A 22,682-nucleotide genomic window follows, 5' to 3' on the forward strand; every position below is an offset into this window, starting at 1 on the left:
ACCAGAACTGATTTATGCACTAGTAATACATGAGGGAACAAAAGACTCAAAGATCCCTGCCTTCATTCAGTTTATTTCTAGAGGAGGGAGATAGACAATGGAAAAAAAAAAAATAATGTATAGAATGATAATGAACAATGTGTATAATAAGTCAGAAGAAAATAAGTAGTTTGAAAAATAAAAGAACAGTAAAGGGGATCAGAATTTGGAGGGTTACTGGTTACATTTTTTTTAATAGGATAGTCAGGGTGAATCTCCTTTAGGAAGGGACATTTGAGTAACACTTGAAGGAAGTGAGTTAGCCAGGCAAATATCTGGGGTAAGAGCATGAGAAGCAGGTAAAACTGGGATCTACAGGAAAGAGCTCCTAATATATTGGAGGAACAGGAGCCTAGTAAAAGCAAAGAAGAAAAAGAACAAAAAAAAAGAAAGAAAAGAAAATGGAGACCAGATCATGTAGTATCTTGTAGATTATAACAATTTTGCTTTTTACTCTAAGTAAAATTAGAATCCAGTGCAGGTTTTGAGCCTGGGATCAATGTTATCTGCCTTAGTTTTTTGCAATACTACATTGACTTTTGTAATGAGCAGAGGCAAAGGAAAGGAGAAAGTCCTGTTGGGAAGTTGATTTGGAGTCTGAGGAGAGATTATGCTAACAGAGAAGGGGTGGGAAGGGGTTGGATTCTGCATATACTCTGAAGCTAGGTTTTCCTAGTTAGATTGCCACTACAGTGTGAGAAAGAAAGAAGTACAGATGACTCAGATGCCTAAGAATAAAAGGCATTAACAACTGGAAGGACAAAATAGTCATCAACTGAGATGATGAAGCTACAGATGAAACAAGATAGTGAAAGGGAAATTGGGGGTTCAGTTTTGGACATGAGTTTGAGAAGTCTTTTGGGCATACCAGCAGAGAGGTAAAATGGGAAGTTCAGCGTAGTTGGAGTTTGGAAGAAAGATCAGGGCTACAAATACTGGTACTCCTCAGAGTATACGTAGTATTTAAAACCATGAGACTGGATGACATCCTTAAGGAACCAACTGCAGGTAGAGAAGAGGACTGAAAACTGAGCCCTCTTGCATGCCAGCATCAAGACATTAATATTGAAGGGAAACCAGGAAAAAAAAAATGGAAATGGAGCAACCAGTGAGGTAGGAAGGAAACTAGGAGAAGGGGGTAACATGGAAGCCAAGGTGTCAAATGACGTCAAATGACACCATCCCGGGACATCTAGTAAGATGAGTGCCAAGACTGGCCATTGCATTTAGCAAGTGAAACTTCAGAATTGCAGGTACTGTTGCCCATACCCTTTCCATCTCCTTTGATAATTTTGGTGGTCTTTGGTGCCACGTTACCAAGACTGACGGCTATGCTGTCAAGATGCTACCAAACTTTGATTTTATGTGTTCTTTGTTTGTACATTGTAGAGCTGCAGTACACTTGATGTTTAGTAAACTTGAAAGCTTCTGTAAAGTTTTCTGAGATCTTATTACTATAAAATGCTGAAGTTCTGTAGGGCATGGGCCTTTGTTTCAACTCCTATACATTTTGAGTTATGTTCCGCAAAAGCCAGCCAGATGGTTGAGACTACAAGATGGAAATTTAAACTGTCTTATTAAATAAGAGTGCTCCTTTGGGAACCAAGCTATGCAATTTTATGTATTTTATGGAATATGATGTAAGATGATGTCATTTTAAACACTATGATTTTTCTTTATTTAAGCCGGAGGATTCTGGCACCTATACCTGTGTTGCTAACAATGCTGCAGGTGAAGACACCCACATGGTCAGCCTGACTGTACATGTTCTCCCCACTTTTACTGAACTTCCTGGAGATGTGTCATTAAGTAAAGGAGAACAGCTACGATTAAGCTGTAAAGCCACTGGGATTCCATTGCCCAAGTTAACATGGACCTTCAATAACAATATTATCCCAGGTTGGTAATTTAATTCTTAAGTAAATAAATATATCCATGAAGAACTCTAAATCAATCTCCATGTCCTTCAGCTGTGGTAATTGATTGAACGTTACATGAAGAGATGGGGCACCTGGGTGGCTCGTCAGTTGAGCATCTAACTCTTGGTTTCAGCTCAGGTCATGAGTTCAGGGTGTGGGAACCAGCCCCACCTTCAGGCTCTGTGCTCAGCAGGGCGTCTGCTTGAGAGATTCTCTCTCTTTCTCTCTCTCTCTCTCTGTCTCCCCTCAGCCCTTCCCCCTGTGCTCTCGCTCTCTCTCTCTCTCTCTAATAAATAAAATAAAATAAAATAAAATAAAATAAAATAAAATAAAATGTTACATGAAGAGTCGATTGCTTTAAGTTCTGTAAAATACGTACATTTGCCTGGATTTTACCCTATACCCAGTATATATGTTCTTTCATTCTTTTGAAGGATAATTTAATCACTGGACCATATGTGACAGGATATTAGTAGACATTTTTACCTAAAAATAATCTCCCTTCCCCAGGAGAAGACAATCTTGCATACACAGGTACCTAAACTTATCCTCCCTGATAAATGCATTAAGGTGGCTACTATTGGAGTCCTGAAGATTCACCTAATTTTACAGAGGAGAGCTCTGCTTCTCACTGTATGAATTAATATTTATTAATCTCTCTTATAATGTCAATCAATTATGTAGAAAATTTTTGGTCACTGTGTGCACTACATGTTAGACTAGTGCCTGGAAGCCAGAAACACTCATCTCTGGAAGGACACTATCTCCTTATTTGTTAGACTTTGTCATCAGCGCAAAGATGTTATCAGTTAATAAGAAGTTGTCATACCCAAAATTGAGTTCTGAGATACTGCACTATTAGCATTTAATAAATGCCTTCTTAGAAAAGAAATAATAAGGCTGAATTCTTCTGTTACAAAGATTTATACTAATGACTGAAATTCATCAACTCTATTCCCTTAATGATAATAGCATATGTCACTAAGGAAAAACGAAGTCTAAAAAAATCTATTCAGTACTGTTTTCTGAAAGTGTAATAGTAATTCAGCGATTTACATTTTTAAAGCTTCATTTTCCACTTAATATTCAACAGTATGAAATCTTTTGAAATAATTTGAATGGAGAAAGCACTCAAGGTAAACATACTAATGTACTTAGAAATTTGCTGGTCTAATCAGAATCTTATTAAGTATAGTTGTTTCACGATTAACATGTTTACCTTATTCTCTATTCCAAATATTATAACTAACTTTATAAATATTTATATCATCACCACTTATGGAGAAGTGTGAATTATTACAAATTTAATCCTGTTGTCATTATTACCTAACTAGCATGTGTTTTCATGATTTCCCTTCTGACCTGCCAAGTCCATTGAATTACAGCTGAAAAGGTTTTCATGTTTTTGATGTAAAGTGTTTGGGAGGAAAAGGGGTGGTGAGATAAATGAAATGGAAAATGTCATAGGTCTGAATGAAAGATTGTTGAAACCCAGAGAAACTACGAAACAGATTTAGGCAATGCTTTGAGATGAAGGGTGTACTTTAAATCTAAAATAACTTTAAAAGATGTTTATTTTCATTCTCTTTTCCTGTTCCTTCTGCTGTTTTTCATTCTTCAAACAAGTGTCTAGAGACATAGCAAATAGCTCCGGGGAAGAAATCTGTGGAAAAGGCTCTCTTCTCCAATGTCATGATGAGATCTCTAGTTCAATTGCTGACCAACTCATAAATCCAACCTGTAAAACATTGAGCTGTTGTGATGATTTTCTTAGGTTACTGAGAGGCATTTGTGCCATTTCCTGGCTTGTTTCTTTCAGCCCACTTTGACAGTGTGAATGGACACAGTGAACTTGTTATTGAAAGAGTGTCAAAGGAGGATTCAGGTACTTACGTGTGCACCGCAGAGAACAGCGTTGGTTTTGTGAAGGCGATTGGATTTGTTTATGTGAAAGGTAGGTAAACATGCTCTATTTTTAACTTATCATTTATTTATAACGAATAGTTTGTGTTTTGCTTCCTTATTATGTAGTATTTCACTATAAGTTCAGTTTATTAATCCATCTAGTCCTGTTGCACAGATGTGCAAATTCATAAGAAATAAAAAATTATCAACATTCAACTCAAAAGTAGGTAAGCAAAGAGATCATTTGGTACAAAATGGAATCATCTGCTTAGATTATTGAAACTAACCGAATTATCTGTTGGATTAGTGTGAACAGTTGATTCTGAAAATTCATGGGGTTCAAAAGTGGCTTCTCCCTTCTTCACTAAACTATCTCTAAGTAGGCCAACATCACAAAGAAATGATCAGAGCTTCCTTTTACTTACAATTGTTTATTGTATTTCCCAGAACCTCCAGTCTTCAAAGGTGATTACCCTTCTAACTGGATTGAACCACTTGGTGGTAATGCAGTCTTGAATTGTGAAGTGAAAGGAGATCCTGCCCCAACCATCCAATGGAGCAGGAAGGGGGTGGATATTGAAATAAACCACAGAATCCGTCAACTGGTCAATGGTTCCCTGGCCATTTATGGCACTGTGGTAAGTCACACTGAAATTGTTGATGAGCACTTTAAGCACCACAGTAATGCCTCTGTATAGGTGCCATAAATGGAAAAATTTCTCTTGTATTCCTAATTAAATCATAAAATCTGAGGGCCGCCTGTGTGGCTCAGCTGGTTAAGTGGCTGCCTTAGGTTCAGGTCATGATCCCAGGGTCCCACATTGGGCTCCTTGCTCAGCGGGGAGCCTGCTTCTCCTTCAGCCTGCTCTACCTGCTGCTCCCCATGCTTGTGTTCTCTGTTCTCTCTCTCTCTCTCACACACACACAGACAAATAAAGTCTTTTTAAAAATCATAAAATCTAAATGAATTTTTTTTTAATATAGAACTGAAACAGTGGTTCAAATCAATTATTTTTAGACTTCAAAGAAATACAAGCAACAAAATAATTCTGCTGCTTTGTTCTCACTCATTGATCTATTATTATTTAGCATCATTAGATAACCTCCTCATATCTGTATTACAGCAAGGAAATTGAAGAATTACAAACACAATTACAAATAAGTTACATGATAACTTTCATTACTAGGCGGATAACTATTTCTGGCTTTCCAGAAGCTTCAGAAATTCAGAAAATGAGGGTTGCTTTAAGTTATTCTAATTTTGGGGTCAAGTGAATGAGATATTTTGTCTAAAAATTTCTCAACTGGACGACACATTGTTTAATTAATTGGAATAATAATTAATATACAATATTTAATCATCTAATCCAATGAACCACTCTTAGTCTTTCATTCTCTTGGATTTTATTTCAAGATCAGATGTTGTTCCTTGTTTTTTAAATTTTGAGATGATTTCTACCTTTAGCTGCTATAACACCAGTGAGACTTAGATTTCTTTGTTATCATGTCCTTCCTTTTCCTCTACACAAGTATTGCTACTTCTGAAGTCCTTGGTACTTCTACTACTACCACCAATGTTCATACTAATACTAATTATTTTTACCATACAATTTCAGATTCTTAAATATTTATGTTCAACTCTGCAACTCTTCCAAGTTCCAATTACAGTTTCTTATTGAAAATTTCTATTTAGATGATGCATTGACACACCCAATTAAATATCTGTCTTCCTTCTCCCATCCTCCTCTATCTACTTCCTGCAATTCAGTTCTCCTTCATTGACATGGTGCTTCTATTCCCCAATGATCCTATTCACAAAACTTGTAGAAAAATTTGTGACTCTGATTAGTCACCAAACCTAAACCCATGGAGCATTATCCTTTATACCACATATCTATAAATTTGGGACATATTCTGTGATTTATCATTATCAGTAAATTAGTTTTTCCTTTCTCTCCTGAAGTTCACACTCTCTAGATAGAGCCAATCCTTAATTTTTTTAATAACCCCCACTAGAATGGTTTCAACATTTGTTAATTTGTCCTCATTATTTTAATGCTTTTTAAGGTATCTGGAACAAGAGGGGCCCCTGGGTGGCTCATTCTGTTCAGTGTCTGACTCTTGATTTCAGCTCACGTCGTGATCTCAAGGTTGTGAGATCGAGTCCCATATTGGGCTCTATGCTGAGCATGGAGTCTGCTTAAGATTCTCTCTCTCCCTTTGCTCCTCCTTCCTTTCTCTCTCTCTCTTTAAAAAAAAAAAGAAGAAGAAGAAGGAAAGAAAGAAAAAAAATATATCTGGAAGGATAGCCTAGGCATTTTTCTTTAGTGAGATAATTTTGGATAGAAGATTATAAAAAATATTATTTTGCTTCAGTTTCCTAGCAATATTGTTCCCAGAGAACAATAACAGGCTGTTTCGAAAACATTTAGGCTGTGAATTTTTTTTCTCCTTTTTCTTGTTTTTAAACCTATTTATGAAGGTAAATATATGTAGTTTTTGTCTATTTCCGTGAAAAATCCCTTCTCAAAAAAAAATTAAATAGTAGCTTCATGGTGAAAAAAGTTATTTATCCTGCTCTGTAGGCTCACATTTTTATAAAGCACTGCTTATTTCCATAGAATGAAGATGCTGGTGATTATACGTGCGTAGCTACCAATGACGCTGGGGTGGTGGAGCGCAGCATGAGTCTGACCCTGCAGAGTAAGCTGCTTTATTAAACTCTACATAAATACCTGATTGGAGGAATGTTGCCTAATGAAGAACGTTCAGGTTCTTTAACTTCATAGCAATTATATCATCAGTAGCTTTCAGAGTGTGTGTCATTTAGTTTTCTGCTGATGATAGAGCAGTTTGTTATCAAGCATAAAATTGATATAGTTTTGAATAGATTTTTTTTTCTATTTTATCTAATACATGCAGTTCAAGATTGTGGTTGCTTGGCAGCAGAGCTTTCTTTTGGTTTCAGTCGAGAACCCTTCGTGTAGTTTGCCATGGTTCTGTAATAGGCTCACAAAAATGTCATTTTGTGGCACTTTAAAAATGTGTATTAAAAGTAAAGACTAATATAAATGAATTTAAAAGTGCTCTAGGTTGGTTGCTACCAATCTTCCATGAAGTAATTATGTGTTCTGGGCAGGACTATCATGCTCATCACGAGGCCCCTTGGTATAAGCCATCAGAAGGACAGTCTTCAGAACCACTTCAAGATCAACCTGGAGATAGCATCACTGGGTTGAGAATTTAAGTGAACTAACTTATTTTGTGAATAGGCTCAGTATTTAATGGGATAAATTTATGTTTTCTTCTTTCACTTTTGAGAGATGCTATAGACTAGCATTTACTAATGGTTATTTGCTAAACTACTCTTATCTAAGACTTAAACTTCTTAATCTTTTCTAGAATTTAATATTTAGTAATAGATATTTAGTAAATGTCTAAGACAGTGTTTTCTCCCCAGTTTTATTTAGGTATAAGTAATAAATAAGGTATAAGTATAAGTAATAAGTAATAAATAAAGGTATAAGTAATAAATATAAGGTATAAGTAATAAATAAAACCATATATATTTAAAGTGTACCATTATGAAAATTCAGTATACGTATACACTGTGAAATGATTGCATGAATGGAGTTTATGAACACGTCTGTCATTTCATAATTACCATTTTTTGGTTTTGATTGTTTTGGTGAGAACACTAAGATCTCCTCACTTTACAAATTTCAAGGATACAACGCAGTATTATTAACTATAGTCACCATGCCAAATGTTAGATCCTTAGAACTTATTCATTTTATGTGAAAGTTTGTATCTTTTGACCAACATCACCCATTTACTCTAATCTATTCTGTTTCTATGAATTCAACTATTTTTTTAGATTCCATATATAAGTGATATACCATACACTATTTATCTCTGTCTGACTGAATTAGTTTACCATAATGCCTTCCAGTCTATCCATGTGGTTGCAAATGGCAGGATTTCCTTCTTTTTATTGCTGAATAACATTCCATTATATAGATATATACTCATTTTCTTTATCCATTCATCCATCATCAGACACTTAGATTGTTTCTGTATCTTGCTAAGACTGTGTTTCATTAAAGTACATATTTATCAAACATTAGCCTTGTGGGATGTTATTAGGAAAGAACTAGAGTTCCATGGTCAAATAAGTCTGAGAAAAAAAATCGATAAAACAAAGTTCATTCATTTGTCAAATATATAAAGAGCCCCTACTATATGCCAAGCTCTGTTTAGTTGCCAGGTTTCTTTACTGCAGATCTTTCCTGAAATGTTAATATGTTGATGTTTTATAATTCAGCAAGAGAAGGGTATAGTATGCCACGTTTCCCAAATAAATATTATACCCATGAAACCTTCCTCCCTTCTTTGTTGGGTGAATGTAAGTAGGGGGTCACAATGATTAATCTCTCCTGGAAGAGTGTTCAATTGATCTGGCTTATGAAAAGCAACATTAGATTAGCTTATTTACATGTACTGATGATAAGTTGATTTAAATAAATGAGGCATATAAAAATAACAAAATATAAGTTGTTTAAAATTAAAATTAAAGCACCAGAAGCAATGTTTTCATTTAGATAAAGTACCCATATTTAACTGATCATTATGTGACTGGTAGAATTAATTCAACCATGAAAGATGTACATATGGAATTTTACTGTTGAGTTAATTTATAGTCTTATGAGCAATTGGAAATGTTCAAATATGGTATGGAAATTCCGATTCTGAGTTTTATTTGACACTTTCTTTAACCATAGTAGATGGAGCACATGTGCTTATTTAGTCATTATGTTATCATTTAGTGTTGAATGATTAATCTAAAGCATTTAATTTATTCAGCAGCAGTTTATTGAATACATGATGTAATCTGAACACTGGGAGAGAAGCAAAAGCCCCAGCCCTGAAAGTTCCTAAAGTTAATATAAACATCAAGTAAGAACGTCTTGTGTAGGATGATGTGGACATATACACAAATAGTGCATTAATGATACTTATGAGAGGTCCAAACCTCATATGAAATACTTTTGTAAAAGACAACATATCAATAATATCTTTACATAAAATCCTAGCATATTAATGTCACAATGAAACACATTTTACTTCTACTTTTGTCTTATGTTCTATTATTCCAGATACACTTCTCTGTCTAAAATGGAGCCAGGACCCTGAATTATCTGATATTCATTACTTCTCATTGATCAGGACTTTCCGCCACTCAGTTCAAGCCTACTACATCACAGCTTTCACTTTCCAAGAACATACAGGCTCCTCTTTGCGTCCCTATTCAAATGTGAACACTTCTGATTAAATATGTATTTGAAACCTTGTATGCTGCTTCTGCCCGGGGTGAACCATCCTTTCAAAGCTAAATCCATTTCCATGCTATTTCCTTCTCTCCAAGTAGACTTCTTTCTTCTGTATATAATCTTACCCATTTTTGAAAATCCAGTTCAAACTTCTTTTCCATGAAGTCCCATATTCTATCTTTCTCGACACAGTAGACCAGTATAAACATTCTGCCAGCAGCTATATACAGCTACTTTTACATTTTTTCCACTTTACTTGAGCAGATATGATCTACTATAAGATACTGGCAACCTCTCCTTCCTTCTGGAAGCTCCTTGCTTTGATTGCCAGGATACCATTCTCTCTTGATTTTCTTCCTACTTCAATGATCAGTTCTTAGGAACTTTGTATGGGCTTGTCTTCTGTTCATCTCTTAAATAATGATGTTGTCTCTTAAATATGATGTTGTAATAGTTTCTGTCTTTGGCCCTCTTCCTCTCATTTTAGAATCATTTCCCAAACAACTTATCCATTGTGAAAGACTCTTAGATCTGTACTTCTAGCCCATATCTCTTCTGAGCTGCAGATAGGAATATTCTCTTACATCGAGACATCCCTACATGAATGTCCCCACAGATCACCTCAAGCTCAGTAGTTCCAAATGGATATAAATCATCATTCCTTACAACCTTCAAACAAATATGTTCTTCCTCCTGTGCCCTACTGAACTGCCCAAAACCGCTCTATATTGTTCATGTCAAATCCTATTGTTACCAGTTCCTCTCAATTCAATGACCAAGCTCTGTTATTTCTTTCTTAATGACTCTTGAATATCTTCCTTTTCCTCTCCATTTTCAGTGAATGCCTCTGTTTGATCTATTAAGTCACTATGGTTATGCTTCTGTATTACCACATATTTACCTGTTTTCTACTATATTTATTCTACCTAGTCCTTTACTAAATTCTATAGCTATATTATAGAACAGCTAAGTAATTATAGTCACTTGCCTATCTTATCAGTGGACTGTGAACTCCTTGATACTAGAAGTTGTATCTGTTACCTATGTACCCGCAGCATCTAACATAATGCCTGGCAAATAGTAGGCTCTTGATACATGTTTACTGCATGCATGAATGATAGCCAGTTATGAAAGAAAAAGTTAATAATGACTCTCTACCTCGAAAAGTGATGTAAAGGAAAGAAGTATATGTTCACCATGTAAAACAGACAAAAACAATGATTAAAAACAATAGTACTAATAATATTATGTCCTTTCCCTCTCAAAGAGCTAGGCTTACATAATCTTAGTGGAGTCTTAACAAGAATTCTCTGAAGGATACAAATGCTCAGAGAAGTCCTAAGGAACAGAAGCAGAGTTTGAGCCCAGAAAGTATGACAACAGAGCCCAAGCTATAGGCTAATCGGCTTAGGGGTTTAAATTTTTGGACATTTAGTAATTAAAACAGAGCTATGAAAAGTCTATCAGTGCCCATTGCAACCTTGGTAGTTGAGAAACTACAGTGTTTTATAAACAAATCAACCTGTATTTTTTGTCAAAATAATGTTACTCTATAATATTTATTAAAATGTTAATATAACTTTACAAAAACTAAGAAGCGCTATGTTCTTTTTTCTGTAGGTCCTCCTATTATCACTCTCGAGCCAGTAGAAACCATTATTAATGCTGGTGACAAAGTCATATTGAATTGTCAGGCAACTGGAGAGCCTCATCCAACCATTACATGGTCCCGTCAAGGGCAATCTATCCCCTGGGATGACCGAGTTAATGTGTTGTCCAACAACTCATTACATATTGCTGCTGCTCAGAAAGAAGATACCTCTGAATATGAATGTGTTGCTCGAAACTTGATGGGTTCTGTCCTTGTCAGAGTGCCAGTCACTGTCCAGGGTGAGTGTGATCAGAAGGATATTTTATTAAATAGCACCCAGAGGTACTATTACCCTGGCTGGCTCAGTTGGAAGAGGATATGACTCTTCATCTCAGGGCTGTGAGTTTGAACCCCATATTGGGTGTAGAGATTACTAAAAATAAATAAATAAATAAATAAACTTTAAAAATAAATAAATATATAGCACCTGGGTCAAACCAAATCATAAAAATTATTAAGCATCTTAATCTAAGTTTCCTTTACCCTTAAGATATTTCCAGATTGTGGAGATAAAACAAAAATCACATAATTTACAGACTGAAGGGAATAAAACAACAGAGGTTAGAGCAATAAAATACCAAGCTAACAATTCACAGTTCATGTATTGCATGGAGCACTGGGTGTGGTACATAAATAATGAATTCTGGAACACTGAAAAGAAATTTTAAAAATTAAAAAAAAATTTTTTTTAATTAAAAAAAAAAGAAATCAATGCATTTCTTTTTCTTTAAAGAACGACATATCCAAAAGATAAACAGTATTTGAACTTCTTGGTCTCTCGCTCGCTCTTCCAGCAGCCCTGTCCACGTGAGTCAGGATAGGAGCTGGGAAGAAACTCCAGTTAGCTATTTGAAATTCTTCTTTCCTGTTCAGATTTTAATTTTACCATCAAGGAGAGCATCCATAAGCAGTTGATCAGCCATTAGAGATTCAGCCCTAGACCCAGTGCTTAAATGAAATGTAATTTATTTTTTGTTATTTACAAACATAGAGACAAAGTACAATGTTATATTTGTAGTTCATGGCGGATATTCCCAGTGGTCTACATGGAGAGCCTGCAGTGTCACCTGTGGAAAAGGCATCCAAAAGAGAAGTCGTCTGTGCAACAACCCGTTTCCAGCCAACGGAGGGAAGCCTTGCCAAGGGTCAGATTCAGAAATGCGGAACTGTCAGCGTAAGCTGTGCCCAGGTACACCTCTTTATTCAACGGATAGACACATGTTCAATAGATACTCATCTCTGTTCCCTAACTATGAATTGCCTCAGTGTTAATGCTCTAAATTGCAAAGTTTCTGACAGTGTAGTGTTTCATCTTTGTATAGTGGATGGTAGCTGGTCAGAATGGAGCCCTTGGGAAGAATGTACAAGAAGCTGTGGACGCGGCAACCGAACCAGGACCAGAACTTGCAATAATCCATCAGCTCAGTACGGTGGGCGGCCATGTGAAGGAAATGCAGTAGAAATAATCATGTGCAACATTAGGCCCTGCCCAGGTGAGTATCCCCGGATGACCAAAACTTGGCTGTTTTTAACTCCAGTAAAGGGGTTCTAATTACCTTTTCTTCTTTGTTGTAAAAAGATGTTGTGGCTTTTACTCTGCAATATATTCATTCTCTGTGTTATTAGTTCTGTCTCATTGATAAAGTTAGGAAAGCTATGACAGTAATCAATGTTAAGTAAAATCCCTTATTTAATTGAATATCTTAAGGTTGTATAAACTATGGTGTATTTTTAATCATGTAGAAAAAACCTAAGTATTTATAAAATCATAGCATTTTAGAAGTAATAAGGACCTTAACATCTAATGCAGCCATTCATTTTCAGGTAAGAAAAATGAACTCTAGGGTATTTAAAGACTTTCCCAGAAACACACAATTAGGGAGGGCTAAGGTAGTAATAGCAACCATTCACTAAACACCTGTCATGTTCTAGGAACCATGCTAAGTGCTTTATGTACATGTTGTTTTTTACTTTGTGAAAGAACCCTATAGCATAGATATTTCAGGGCTCTTTCAGATTTAAGTGACAGAAACCAAACCTAAATAAACTTAAGTTAAAGATTCTACTTTCAGGTAAGATTGAGCTGAAGGATTTCTTTTAATTTTCTGAGATGGAGACTTAGATGATTGATTTGGATCTTTCTTTTCTAATATATGCATTCAGTGCAATAAATTTCCCTCTTAGCACTGCTTTTGCTGCATTCCACAAATTTTATAAGTTGTGCTTTCATCTCTATTTAGTTCAAAATATTTTTAATTTCTCTTGAGATTTCTTCTTTGACTTGTGCATCACTTTGAAGTGTGTTGTTTAGTCTCTGCATATATGAAGATTTTCTGGTTATCTTTCTGTTATTGATTCTCTTAATTCCACTGCGGTCTAACAGCAGATATTATATGATTTCTATTCTTCTAAATCTGTTAAAGATGTATTTTATACCCAGAATGTGTTCTGTCTGAGTGAATGTTGCAGGTGAACTTTAGAAGAATGTGTATTCTGCTGTTGTTGGATAGAGAAACCTATAAATATTTAATTGTATCCAGCTGATCAATGGTGATGTTAAATTCATCTATTTCCTTACTGGTTTTCTGCCTATTACCTCTGTGCATTTGTGATAAAGGAGTGTCAAAGCCTCTAGCTATGGTAGTAGATTCATCTGGGGTTTTGGGGGGGGGAGTTGTTTGTTTGTTTTGTAGTTCTGTTAGTTTTTGCTTCACAAAGTTTGACTCTTTTTAGTAAGAATTTATTCTTAAGGGACGCCTGGGTGGCTCAGTGGGTTAAGCCTCTGCCTTTGGCTCAGGACATGGTCTCAGGGTCCTGGGACTGAGCCCTGCATCGGGATCTCTGCTCAGCAGGGAGCCTGCTTCCCCCCCCCCACTCGCCTTCCTCTCTGCCTACTTGTTCTCTCTCTCTCTCTCAAATAAATAAATAAAATCTTAAAAAAAAAAGAATTTATTCTTAAAACTGTCAAACTTTCAGAAAACTTACAGGAATAGTACAGTCAATAATAAGATTCTTGCTTAGGTCCAGAGTCCCTGCTCCTAAGCACCATGCCCTATTGCTTTTCCAGAATCAGAACTACAACTTCATGTAGCAACAAATTTATCTATTACATTTTGCATTTTTCTTTCATACTAATTCCTCCATAGCTCTCTTCTTCTGTATTATTTATATACCACAATGTTTTATACTTTATCTGATTTATATTATCATCCTAACTTTTTTTTTTTTTTCATTTCATTCATAAAAAAGAAACATTTTAACTCTACCACATATTGTGTCATTAAATTAAATTCTGGTTGGGGTGTTCTGTACTGATTTAAAAAAAGATAAAATGTCTTAAGATAAACACCTCTATTTATATGTAACAGAAACTACACAGATAATAAATGAATAAGCATCACCCAATTGTAATCCCCCAATTAAAAAAATGCATCAGTGGGTTTTGTTAACCAACAGCCTTGAAAATTGGGCATATTTTCTGGAATAGAAGATTATTTTCAATCACACAGTACATATATCAGTAATCCAAATTAATAAGAAAGTAGTTTTGAGTAATATCTGCCTTATATTTAAAGGCTTTGCTCTTTTCTTTTTTTCTTCTTCTTTCTTTTTAGAGTTAGTCAAATACTTTTTAGTCCAAATTCTCATCAGCTAAAATAAAAAAGACAGCTCGTCTTTGTCTGCAAAGTACACAGATACGTAATAAATCAACTAGAAAATAGTTAACTGAAAGAAAATCTAAGGTGTGTTTTAAACAATTTTCTAGGGGCGGGCGCCTGGGTGGCTCAGTCCTTAAGCGTCTGCCTTTTGCACAGGTCAGGATCCCAGGGTCCTGGGATCGAGTCCTGCATCAGGCTCCCCTGCTCGGCAGGGAGGCTGCTTCTCCCTCTGCCTGCCCCTCCCCCTGCTTGTGCCCTCTCTCTCTCTCGCTCGCTCTTGCTCTCTCTCTCTCTCTGACAAATAAACAAATAAATAATCTTAATTAAAAAAATTTAGGGGTGTGTGGGTGGCTCAGTGGGTGAAGCCACTGCCTTCGGCTCAGGTCATGATCTCAGGGTCCTGGGATTGAGTCCCGCATCAGGCTCTCTGCTCAGCAGGGAACCTGCTTCCCTCTCTTTCTCTGCCTGCCTCTCTGTCTACTTGTGATCTCTGTCAAATAAATAAATAAAATCTTAAAAAAAAAAATTTTCTAGGGGCTCCTGGGTGACAGTCGGTTAAGCTCAGGTCCTGTCTCAGCCCCACATTGGGCTCCCTGCTTGGCGGGAAGCCTGCTTCTTCCTCTCCCACTCCCCCTGTTTGTGTTCCCTCTCTCACTGTGTGTGTGTCTCTCTCTCTGTCAAACAAATAAAATCTTAAAAAACAAATAAATAAATAAATGAATACACTATTTTCTTAACAAGGCAACCAAATGATAATTTCATTACTTGGTTTTCAGCTAACAATTTTTGTGTCTGATCGGTTGTGTTAAGAGAATATTTACACACTGACCTGAAGGCCTATTTTGATCTTATCTTGGTTCGTATCTTGGTTCAACTGGGTGACCACAAAAACATATTTTATGAGCCCTGTTTCTAGAAAGTACCCTTAAAACAAAAATGTCGCCTGATACTGAGAGAAACCATAATGTTGACTCTTAGCCCATGCACCTGGTAGGAAACACAAGGTTGTTTCAGTCTTGCGGTTAGATGGTGTAATATGTTAGTTACCAAAAGGAAGGCCTTAATATCACTCCATGGAAACTACTGGTCAGATTTTTGGTGTTTAGGAAGCAGGTGAGTGAGTTATTCAGAACTTTTAATTCATGAACATTATGTAATGGAGACAGTTTTTCAAAGAGTTACAACTGTGCAAATCATCATGTTGTTGAAGGATCTAAGTGTATTTTTAAACATGAAGCTGAATCAGACTTAAAGATGTGGTCTTGAGTCTAGGGTCCAAGTTATCATTATGGAAACATTTGTATTATCTATAACTGCATCTAGATCTGTTATACAGCCTTGCTCCTAAGTTTCTGGTTCCTTCCACTTTTCCCAGAGCACAAAGCACAAACTAATGCTTATCTAGGATTTTTCAACTTAGATTGTGTTTACATATGGTAGTTTGATTACATTCTGTTTTAATAAAATAGTCTTTTTGGGTAATAGTAAGCATTCATTTTGGCATTAGGTAGCCTTCTGAATTTTCCTATAAACATTAATTCCCATGAAAATCTAACCAGAAGGAGAAAAGAAGAACATTATTTATGTTTCCTTTGGTTCAATTTCAATTATTTTAGATTCCAGGCTAATTTAGCTTATTACTGAGTTAATTTACTTGTATAATTTTGTTTATTTAACAAATGTGGTGCTGTGACTTGCAACTATGTCCCTTGGGATATTTGTAGTTCATGGAGCATGGAGCACTTGGCAGCCTTGGAGTGCTTGCAGTGAAAGTTGTGGCAAAGGTACCCAGATAAGGACAAGACTGTGCAATAATCCACCACCATCATTTGATGGATCCTATTGTGATGGTGCAGAAACACAGATGCAAGTTTGTAATGAAAGACACTGTCCAGGTAAGAGAAATACAATGTTTATACCCCTAGTAAATTGACATCTACCTCTTATCTGAGTGATATGTCAATAAGAATCAATGTCAATAAGAACATCACCCAACCTAACAATGCTCAGGGTATTGTAGTAACAGAGCACATATATTTTTCCTTAATCCAGTTGATGGAAAGTGGGCACCTTGGACCAGTTGGAGTGCCTGTACCGTGTCCTGTGGAGGAGGTGCCAGACAGAGAACAAGGGAGTGTTCTGATCCTGTCCCCCAGTATGGAGGCAGCAGATGTGAAGGGAGTGATGTCCAGAGTGATTTTTGCAATAATGACCCTTGCCCAAGTGAGTGTTGGAAATAGTGAGTCAACATTATACTTTCTTCACATTCTGTTACGACCTGAAGTCCTCGAAGTTATAATATATTGGTGTGCCTGGGTGGCTCAGTCAGTTAAGTGTCTGCCTTTGGCTCAGGTCATCATCCCAGGATCCTGGGTTGGAGTCCCACGTGTGACTCCCTGCTCAGTGGGGAGTCTGCTTCTTCCTCTCCATCTTCCCCTCCCTGCTGCTCATGTGCTCTCTCTCAAATAAACAAATACAATCTTTAAAAAGAAAAAATCATACTGTTACTTGATTCATCTGCCTTTGGTTTGCAATATCAAATATGTTTTGTTGCTGCTGCTGTGTCTGTATAATACCATCGATGTAGTTGATTTGTATAGACTAGGGCTATGTCCTATTTCATTTTCCTCTCTAGGACCAGCGGCAGAGTGCAAGGACAAGGACACCCTTACATACCTACTGTTAATGACATTGATGATATGTTTACAGAGCCAAGCAAGTGGCTTTTTGCCTTAATTCTGTCACTACGCTAGATTTTAAGACCCTAACAGCATCTGAATCCACTGTGTCTGGATTTTATAGTCTTGACTCATCAAGAACAGAGATCTTGTCTCATTCATATCCTTCAGTTCCTGGAATAGTATTAAGACTTAATAAATGTATGCTAAATAGAATTTCTCAAGGACTAGAATGTATCCCCAGTTTCCAGTCAGAACAACAGCCAAACCATCTGCCTTCAGAAGCTGCCTAGTCATAGATTCATATATTTCTTCTCAGTTCCTGGGGAGCGTCTTACCGTACTTTTTGGATGAATGTCATTGTTTAGCACTTCTCCGATGGTTCTCTGTTGTAGCTCACGGTAACTGGAGTCCTTGGAGTGGCTGGGGAATGTGCAGCCGGACATGCAATGGAGGGCAGATGCGGCGGTACCGCACATGCGATAACCCTCACCCCTCCAATGGTGGAAGAGCCTGTGGGGGGCCAGACTCGCAGATCCAGAGGTGCAACACTGACATGTGTCCTGGTGAGCCCCCCTGACTCCTGGCAGTAGCATAAGTAAAGCATTTCACTTACTGCTCCTTGTAGCAGCCCCATCATTTCCTTTCTTAAAATGGAAGTTGTATAGGTGGGGAGATTTGAAAACCAATGGGTTAATACTAGCCACTCCATTCTTGTTCACAGTGGATGGAAGTTGGGGAGACTGGCATAGTTGGGGCCAGTGCTCTGCCTCTTGTGGAGGAGGTGAAAAGACTCGAAAACGGCTGTGCAACAATCCAGTGCCATCTAAAAGTGGGCGCCCCTGTCCAGGAGATGCTACTCAGGTGTCCAGATGCAACATGCAAGCATGTCCAGGTGAGCAACTAAGTTAGGATTTGGTAGAACCATTGTTAGCTTATGTGCAGCCTTCTTGAAGATTACAAAATGATATCCCCCTAAGCCCACAAATTGTAAAATGAACTGTAAATGAATTGTAAAATGAATAAAAAGAACTAGGAAAAATGTATTTTTTCCCCTTTCAAGTTGGTCTGTACCAAAGCTTTTGGCTGTATTTTAGCCACCACTGCTCACCCCCATCCAGGCCTCCTTATAAACGATATGGTCTATACAGCTGTAACTAGTAGTCCTAAGCTTGAGGGACACAGGGGTTTGGAAAACTGGGGAAAGCCAGGCTGAGATTGCAGGCTGAAAAATGAGAGTGGGACAGAAACTGAAAACTTCACGGAAATAAACAATTAGGGGACTACTTTTTCATGGATGGAAATATGGAGAACATGAATGTGGAAAGTAAAATAGGGGCAGGTTCAGTTCTAGGAAAAAGAGTAGGGGGAGTTCAACTATGATAACCCAAGTCATACAACATGGCTGCATATTGTAAGTGATGTAAAATTTCAGAAGGTGGGGCACCTCGGTGACTCATGTGGTTAAGCATCCAACTCTTGATTTTGGCTCAGGTCATGATCTCAGGATTGTGAGATGGAGCCCCTCATTGGGCTCTGCACTGGGTATGGAGTCTGCTTGAGATTCTTTCTTCCTCTCCATCTGCCCCTACCCCTTCTGTCACACATTTTATCTCTCTCAAATAAATAAATAATCTTTAAAAAAAAAAGACCAAAAACTGCAGAAGGCATGAAGCCAGAATTCTAGAACCTATGAACCTTAGAAAGAGTTTCTTGGAGTCCCACGAAATGGTGGATAATATTAAGGTTGCTTGTCTCAGGACAGACTTCCTAAAGGCTATAAGAAAATTAGGAAGAACAGTTTCACACTGTTAAAGTGCTAAGATACCACTGAACTTTCCAGAGTCTTAAGGTTGCTTTAGAAATAAAATGTCTGAAAATCAGGAGGTCTCATTTGGCAGAATGAGAGAGAGGAGTTACGTAAAGGGGTTTATAGGATCTAGAAAAGCTAAAAGGATGAGTGTTTATCAGTCAGCTTTCAACATATCTTGTCAACATGTCAACTGATTACCAGGGGTTTTGAGGTTCTAACACGTAGGCATGGTGACAGTCCTAGTTTTAATTGAGACATTTTGTAGCTCCTGAACCTTATTACAGGTCACTGTCAAGGGATATTGCTCATCTAAGGGGAATTATTCCATCATGGGTACAAGGACCCCAATTGCAGAAGGAAGTCCAAATAGGTAGACAATTTGGATTACAGAGTCTGGCAGAGAACTTCGAGGATCCCAATTAACTACCCAGAACTAGGAGACATCTGTTGAATGCTGGGACACATGCTTCTCTGGAGACTAGAGAACCAAGGTCAAAATGGTAAAATGACCCAGGTTAAATGACCCAGAAAACTAAATGAATTAGTGATCCTTCTACTCCCTTTCTTGCTTAAGAGTAAAAATAAGAACCAAAATGGCCTCCCAGGTCCTGATTGGCCCTACGGTTTACTTTCCGGCATCATCTTGCAGTATGGTTTCCAGCACTCTCCATCCTTTTCTCCTTTTGGTTTCTCAGATATGGCAAGCCACCACCTCTCAAAAGGGTGCCCCATGCTATTTCCTCTACCCAGAAAGCCCTTGTCCTACCTTCTCTGGCTTAGTTAAGACCTAACTTTCTTCAGATCTCCAATCTATTTTTAGTTTCTTCTCAGACTCCTCTAGTAGTAGATATCTCATATATTAGTACATTTCAATTTTACATTTATTTGTGGAATTCTAATTAATGTCTGTCTCCCTCTTTCAGATATAAGCTCTATGAAAGCAGCCCTCGTGCCTTGTTTTTTTCTTTTTTATTATTGTATCCTTGTATATTATAGTCTATGTGTAAATGAACAAATGAATGTAATACAGAACATGAAGGTTGAATCTATGTGAAAAAACAAATGTATTCTCTCACAAATAATCAAAGTAGTGCAAATTAAAATGGTGAAATACTGTACTTACTGATTTTTCTGAGATTGAATACAATTGTATTTCTCCCTGGTATATAATACAGAATAATATCTGAAATATCTAGTGATTAAAAATACATATATAGGGGCACCTGGGTGGCTCAGTGGTTTGGGCTGCTGCCTTCGGCTTGGGTCATGATCTCAGGGTCCTGGGATCGAGCCCCGCATTGGGCTCCCTGCTCTGCAGGAAGCCTGCTTCTCTCTCTCTCTCTCTCTCTCTCTCTCTCTGCCTGCCTCTCTGCCTACTTGTGATCTCTGTCTGTCAAATAAATAAATAAAATCTTTGAAAAAAAATACATATATAAATATGAAGTAATGAATATTTATGAACTTTGTTATCAGCTTCTTCCCAGTATGTTCCCTTCTCTTGCTAAAGCATGCAGCTCCCTTAAAAGGCTACCTATTCTGTGTCAGTAGCTAGTAATTTTGTTGAACAATGGAAAGAAGGCATAGAATGCCTGTAGAGATGCTTTTTAAAAAATGTGTAGTTGTTTTCAACCTAACTGTCTCTGTATGAATTTTATAGCACTTTCTGCTTTTAAAAGTAAAGTATAGATATTAAGGAAAAGTTGGTAAGCCTTCCATCTGAAACCCAAGCCTGAACGATACCTGTTAGATCCTCCACACATATGTAGACAACGACCTGTAACGAGCTCAGGAGTTGTTTAGAGGTGATCCCGCCTTTCCTTCTGTGCTCTCACGAAGAGGCAGTAGGTGAAGGAGCATGGGTCTTGATGCCGAGCACATCTGTGTTCAGATCTTCCTTTAACCACTTATGTCCCTGAACTTTATTTTCCTAGTCCACAAACTGTGGCCATCTAAAATGACTTTGTAGGATTTTTGACTGGATTAAGAGTTAACTTATATTAAGTGCTTAGTATATAGTACACGACATGCTCAATAAACCCTCATTATTATCATCATTTCATCACCATCAACAAAAACCTTCTTTATTTTGGCTTTGGGGCTAGGGTCTGATTGTAGTCTTTGGACTGTGAAATAATGCCACTATATACATAGATTTGAAGGACCCTAGATTTATGTGGGATGATGAGTGTTACATGAAAGTAGAATGTTTTGAAAGCTTATTTATTTCACTCTTAAATTCAGATGTCATATGATATTTTAAATGTTTGAAAGATTTGTAATATCTTTGAATACTGGCCTTCTTTTCTCCCCTGTAACATTGATGAAATTGTTTCCTTATCCAAGAATGTTTTCTCTTCCCGCAATAGGTGGGCCCCAGCGAGCCAGAGGAAGTGTTATTGGAAATATTAATGATGTTGAATTTGGAATTGCTTTCCTTAATGCCACAGTAATAGATAGTCCTACCTCTGATACTAGAATAATACAAGCCAAAATTACCAATGTACCTCGCAGTCTTGGTAAGTCTCTGCTTAGAAAATTTGTTAATAGCCTCTTTTTAAAATCTGTTATTCTTCACTTATTTCTGCTTAAAATTTCTAGATGATGCCACTACTAAATGATTTGTATGGTAGTCTTTAGTTCTATCCCAATGGTAAATTCTTAAAGACAGGTGAGATACTGATACTTATTTTGCTGTTACTCAAGATTATTTGGAATTCATCCTTATATGTAGAAGGCTCTGAAAATAATTACAATTGATCCTTATATGTAGAAGGCTCTTGAAAATAATTCCTTGTCACCTTATTTATCCTTTCTTCTTTAGGCCCAGCAATGAGAAAAATAGTTTCTATTCTAAATCCCATTTACTGGACAACAGCAAAGGAGATAGGAGAAGCAGTGAATGGCTTTACCCTCACCAATGCAGTTTTCAAAAGAGAAACCCAGGTGGAATTTGCCACTGGTTAGTGCCAGCTGAACTTAATATTGTATTACTATAAAAAATACGATTGCCTTAAAAGTTGCTGGTTAAGAAAAATACGTTTATATATACTCCTCTAGAGAATAATTTTAAAGTTTTTGATGTAGTCTTATCATACATGATGTAAAAGCAATTTCATGTTTCCCTGTAAACTTTTACTGGCATGGATCTATACGAGGCCTTGTTTTTTTTTTAAACACTATAGTGATTTTTTTTTATCATCTTTTCTATATATTTTCTCTTTAAATCCTCAGAGAAGGTTTTTAAAGGCCAAAACACAGCAGGAAAATGAGTCATTGCTATTAAGACTTGTGTCTCGAACTTGAGGTTCAACTAGGATACCTTATAGTGATTTTTTATGAAAAAGGTGCAAGTGAAAATAAGCAAATTTACAGACATTGCACTTTATGTTAGTCTTAATGAATATGTAGTAGCTATTTATGGCCCTTTCCAAGTGCATACGTATTTTTATTGACCTCCATTACAAGCCTCTTTTTGAAGAGGTGGACAGCCTCAGTGGTAGTGCTCTGTGAAGAAGGGCTGAGAAAGGGGCTTCAGCCAGCCTGGAAGACAAGCGGGTCTTTTCATGGTCATCTGCTTATGAAGATGCCCCTTTGCTGCTTCTGGAAGCACCAGAAAGAACAAAGCCTTATGGCTAGAGTTCCGGTTACTGCCAGTCCACCTGGTGAAGCTGTCTGTCCCTTCTCATAG

General features: G+C 37.0%; 1 protein-coding gene across 3 annotated transcripts in view; it reads left to right on the forward strand.

Moving 5' to 3' along the window:
• HMCN1 (hemicentin 1) overlaps positions 1-22,682 on the forward strand; it is a gene marked incomplete at its 5' end in the record, with an annotated part of 468,943 nt that overhangs the window by 416,199 nt on the left and 30,062 nt on the right. For 2 of the 3 annotated variants that reach the window (XM_082702942.1, XM_082702943.1), the window contains 13 exons: positions 1,725-1,938; positions 3,778-3,912; positions 4,311-4,501; positions 6,485-6,566; positions 10,814-11,083; positions 11,863-12,033; positions 12,167-12,337; positions 16,228-16,398; positions 16,556-16,726; positions 17,577-17,747; positions 17,906-18,076; positions 21,361-21,510; positions 21,816-21,953. In XM_082702942.1, coding sequence (XP_082559068.1) covers positions 1,725-1,938; positions 3,778-3,912; positions 4,311-4,501; positions 6,485-6,566; positions 10,814-11,083; positions 11,863-12,033; positions 12,167-12,337; positions 16,228-16,398; positions 16,556-16,726; positions 17,577-17,747; positions 17,906-18,076; positions 21,361-21,510; positions 21,816-21,953 — 2,206 coding nt within the window. Of the gene's footprint in view, positions 1-1,724; positions 1,939-3,777; positions 3,913-4,310; positions 4,502-6,484; positions 6,567-10,813; positions 11,084-11,862; positions 12,034-12,166; positions 12,338-16,227; positions 16,399-16,555; positions 16,743-17,576; positions 17,748-17,905; positions 18,077-21,360; positions 21,511-21,815; positions 21,954-22,682 lie in introns of those variants that run through there. The other variant, XM_082702944.1, reaches the window with a different exon arrangement.

This window comes from Mustela nivalis, assembly GCF_964662115.1.
Source record: "Mustela nivalis genome assembly, chromosome: 16".
Classification (NCBI taxonomy): Eukaryota; Metazoa; Chordata; class Mammalia; order Carnivora; family Mustelidae; genus Mustela; species Mustela nivalis.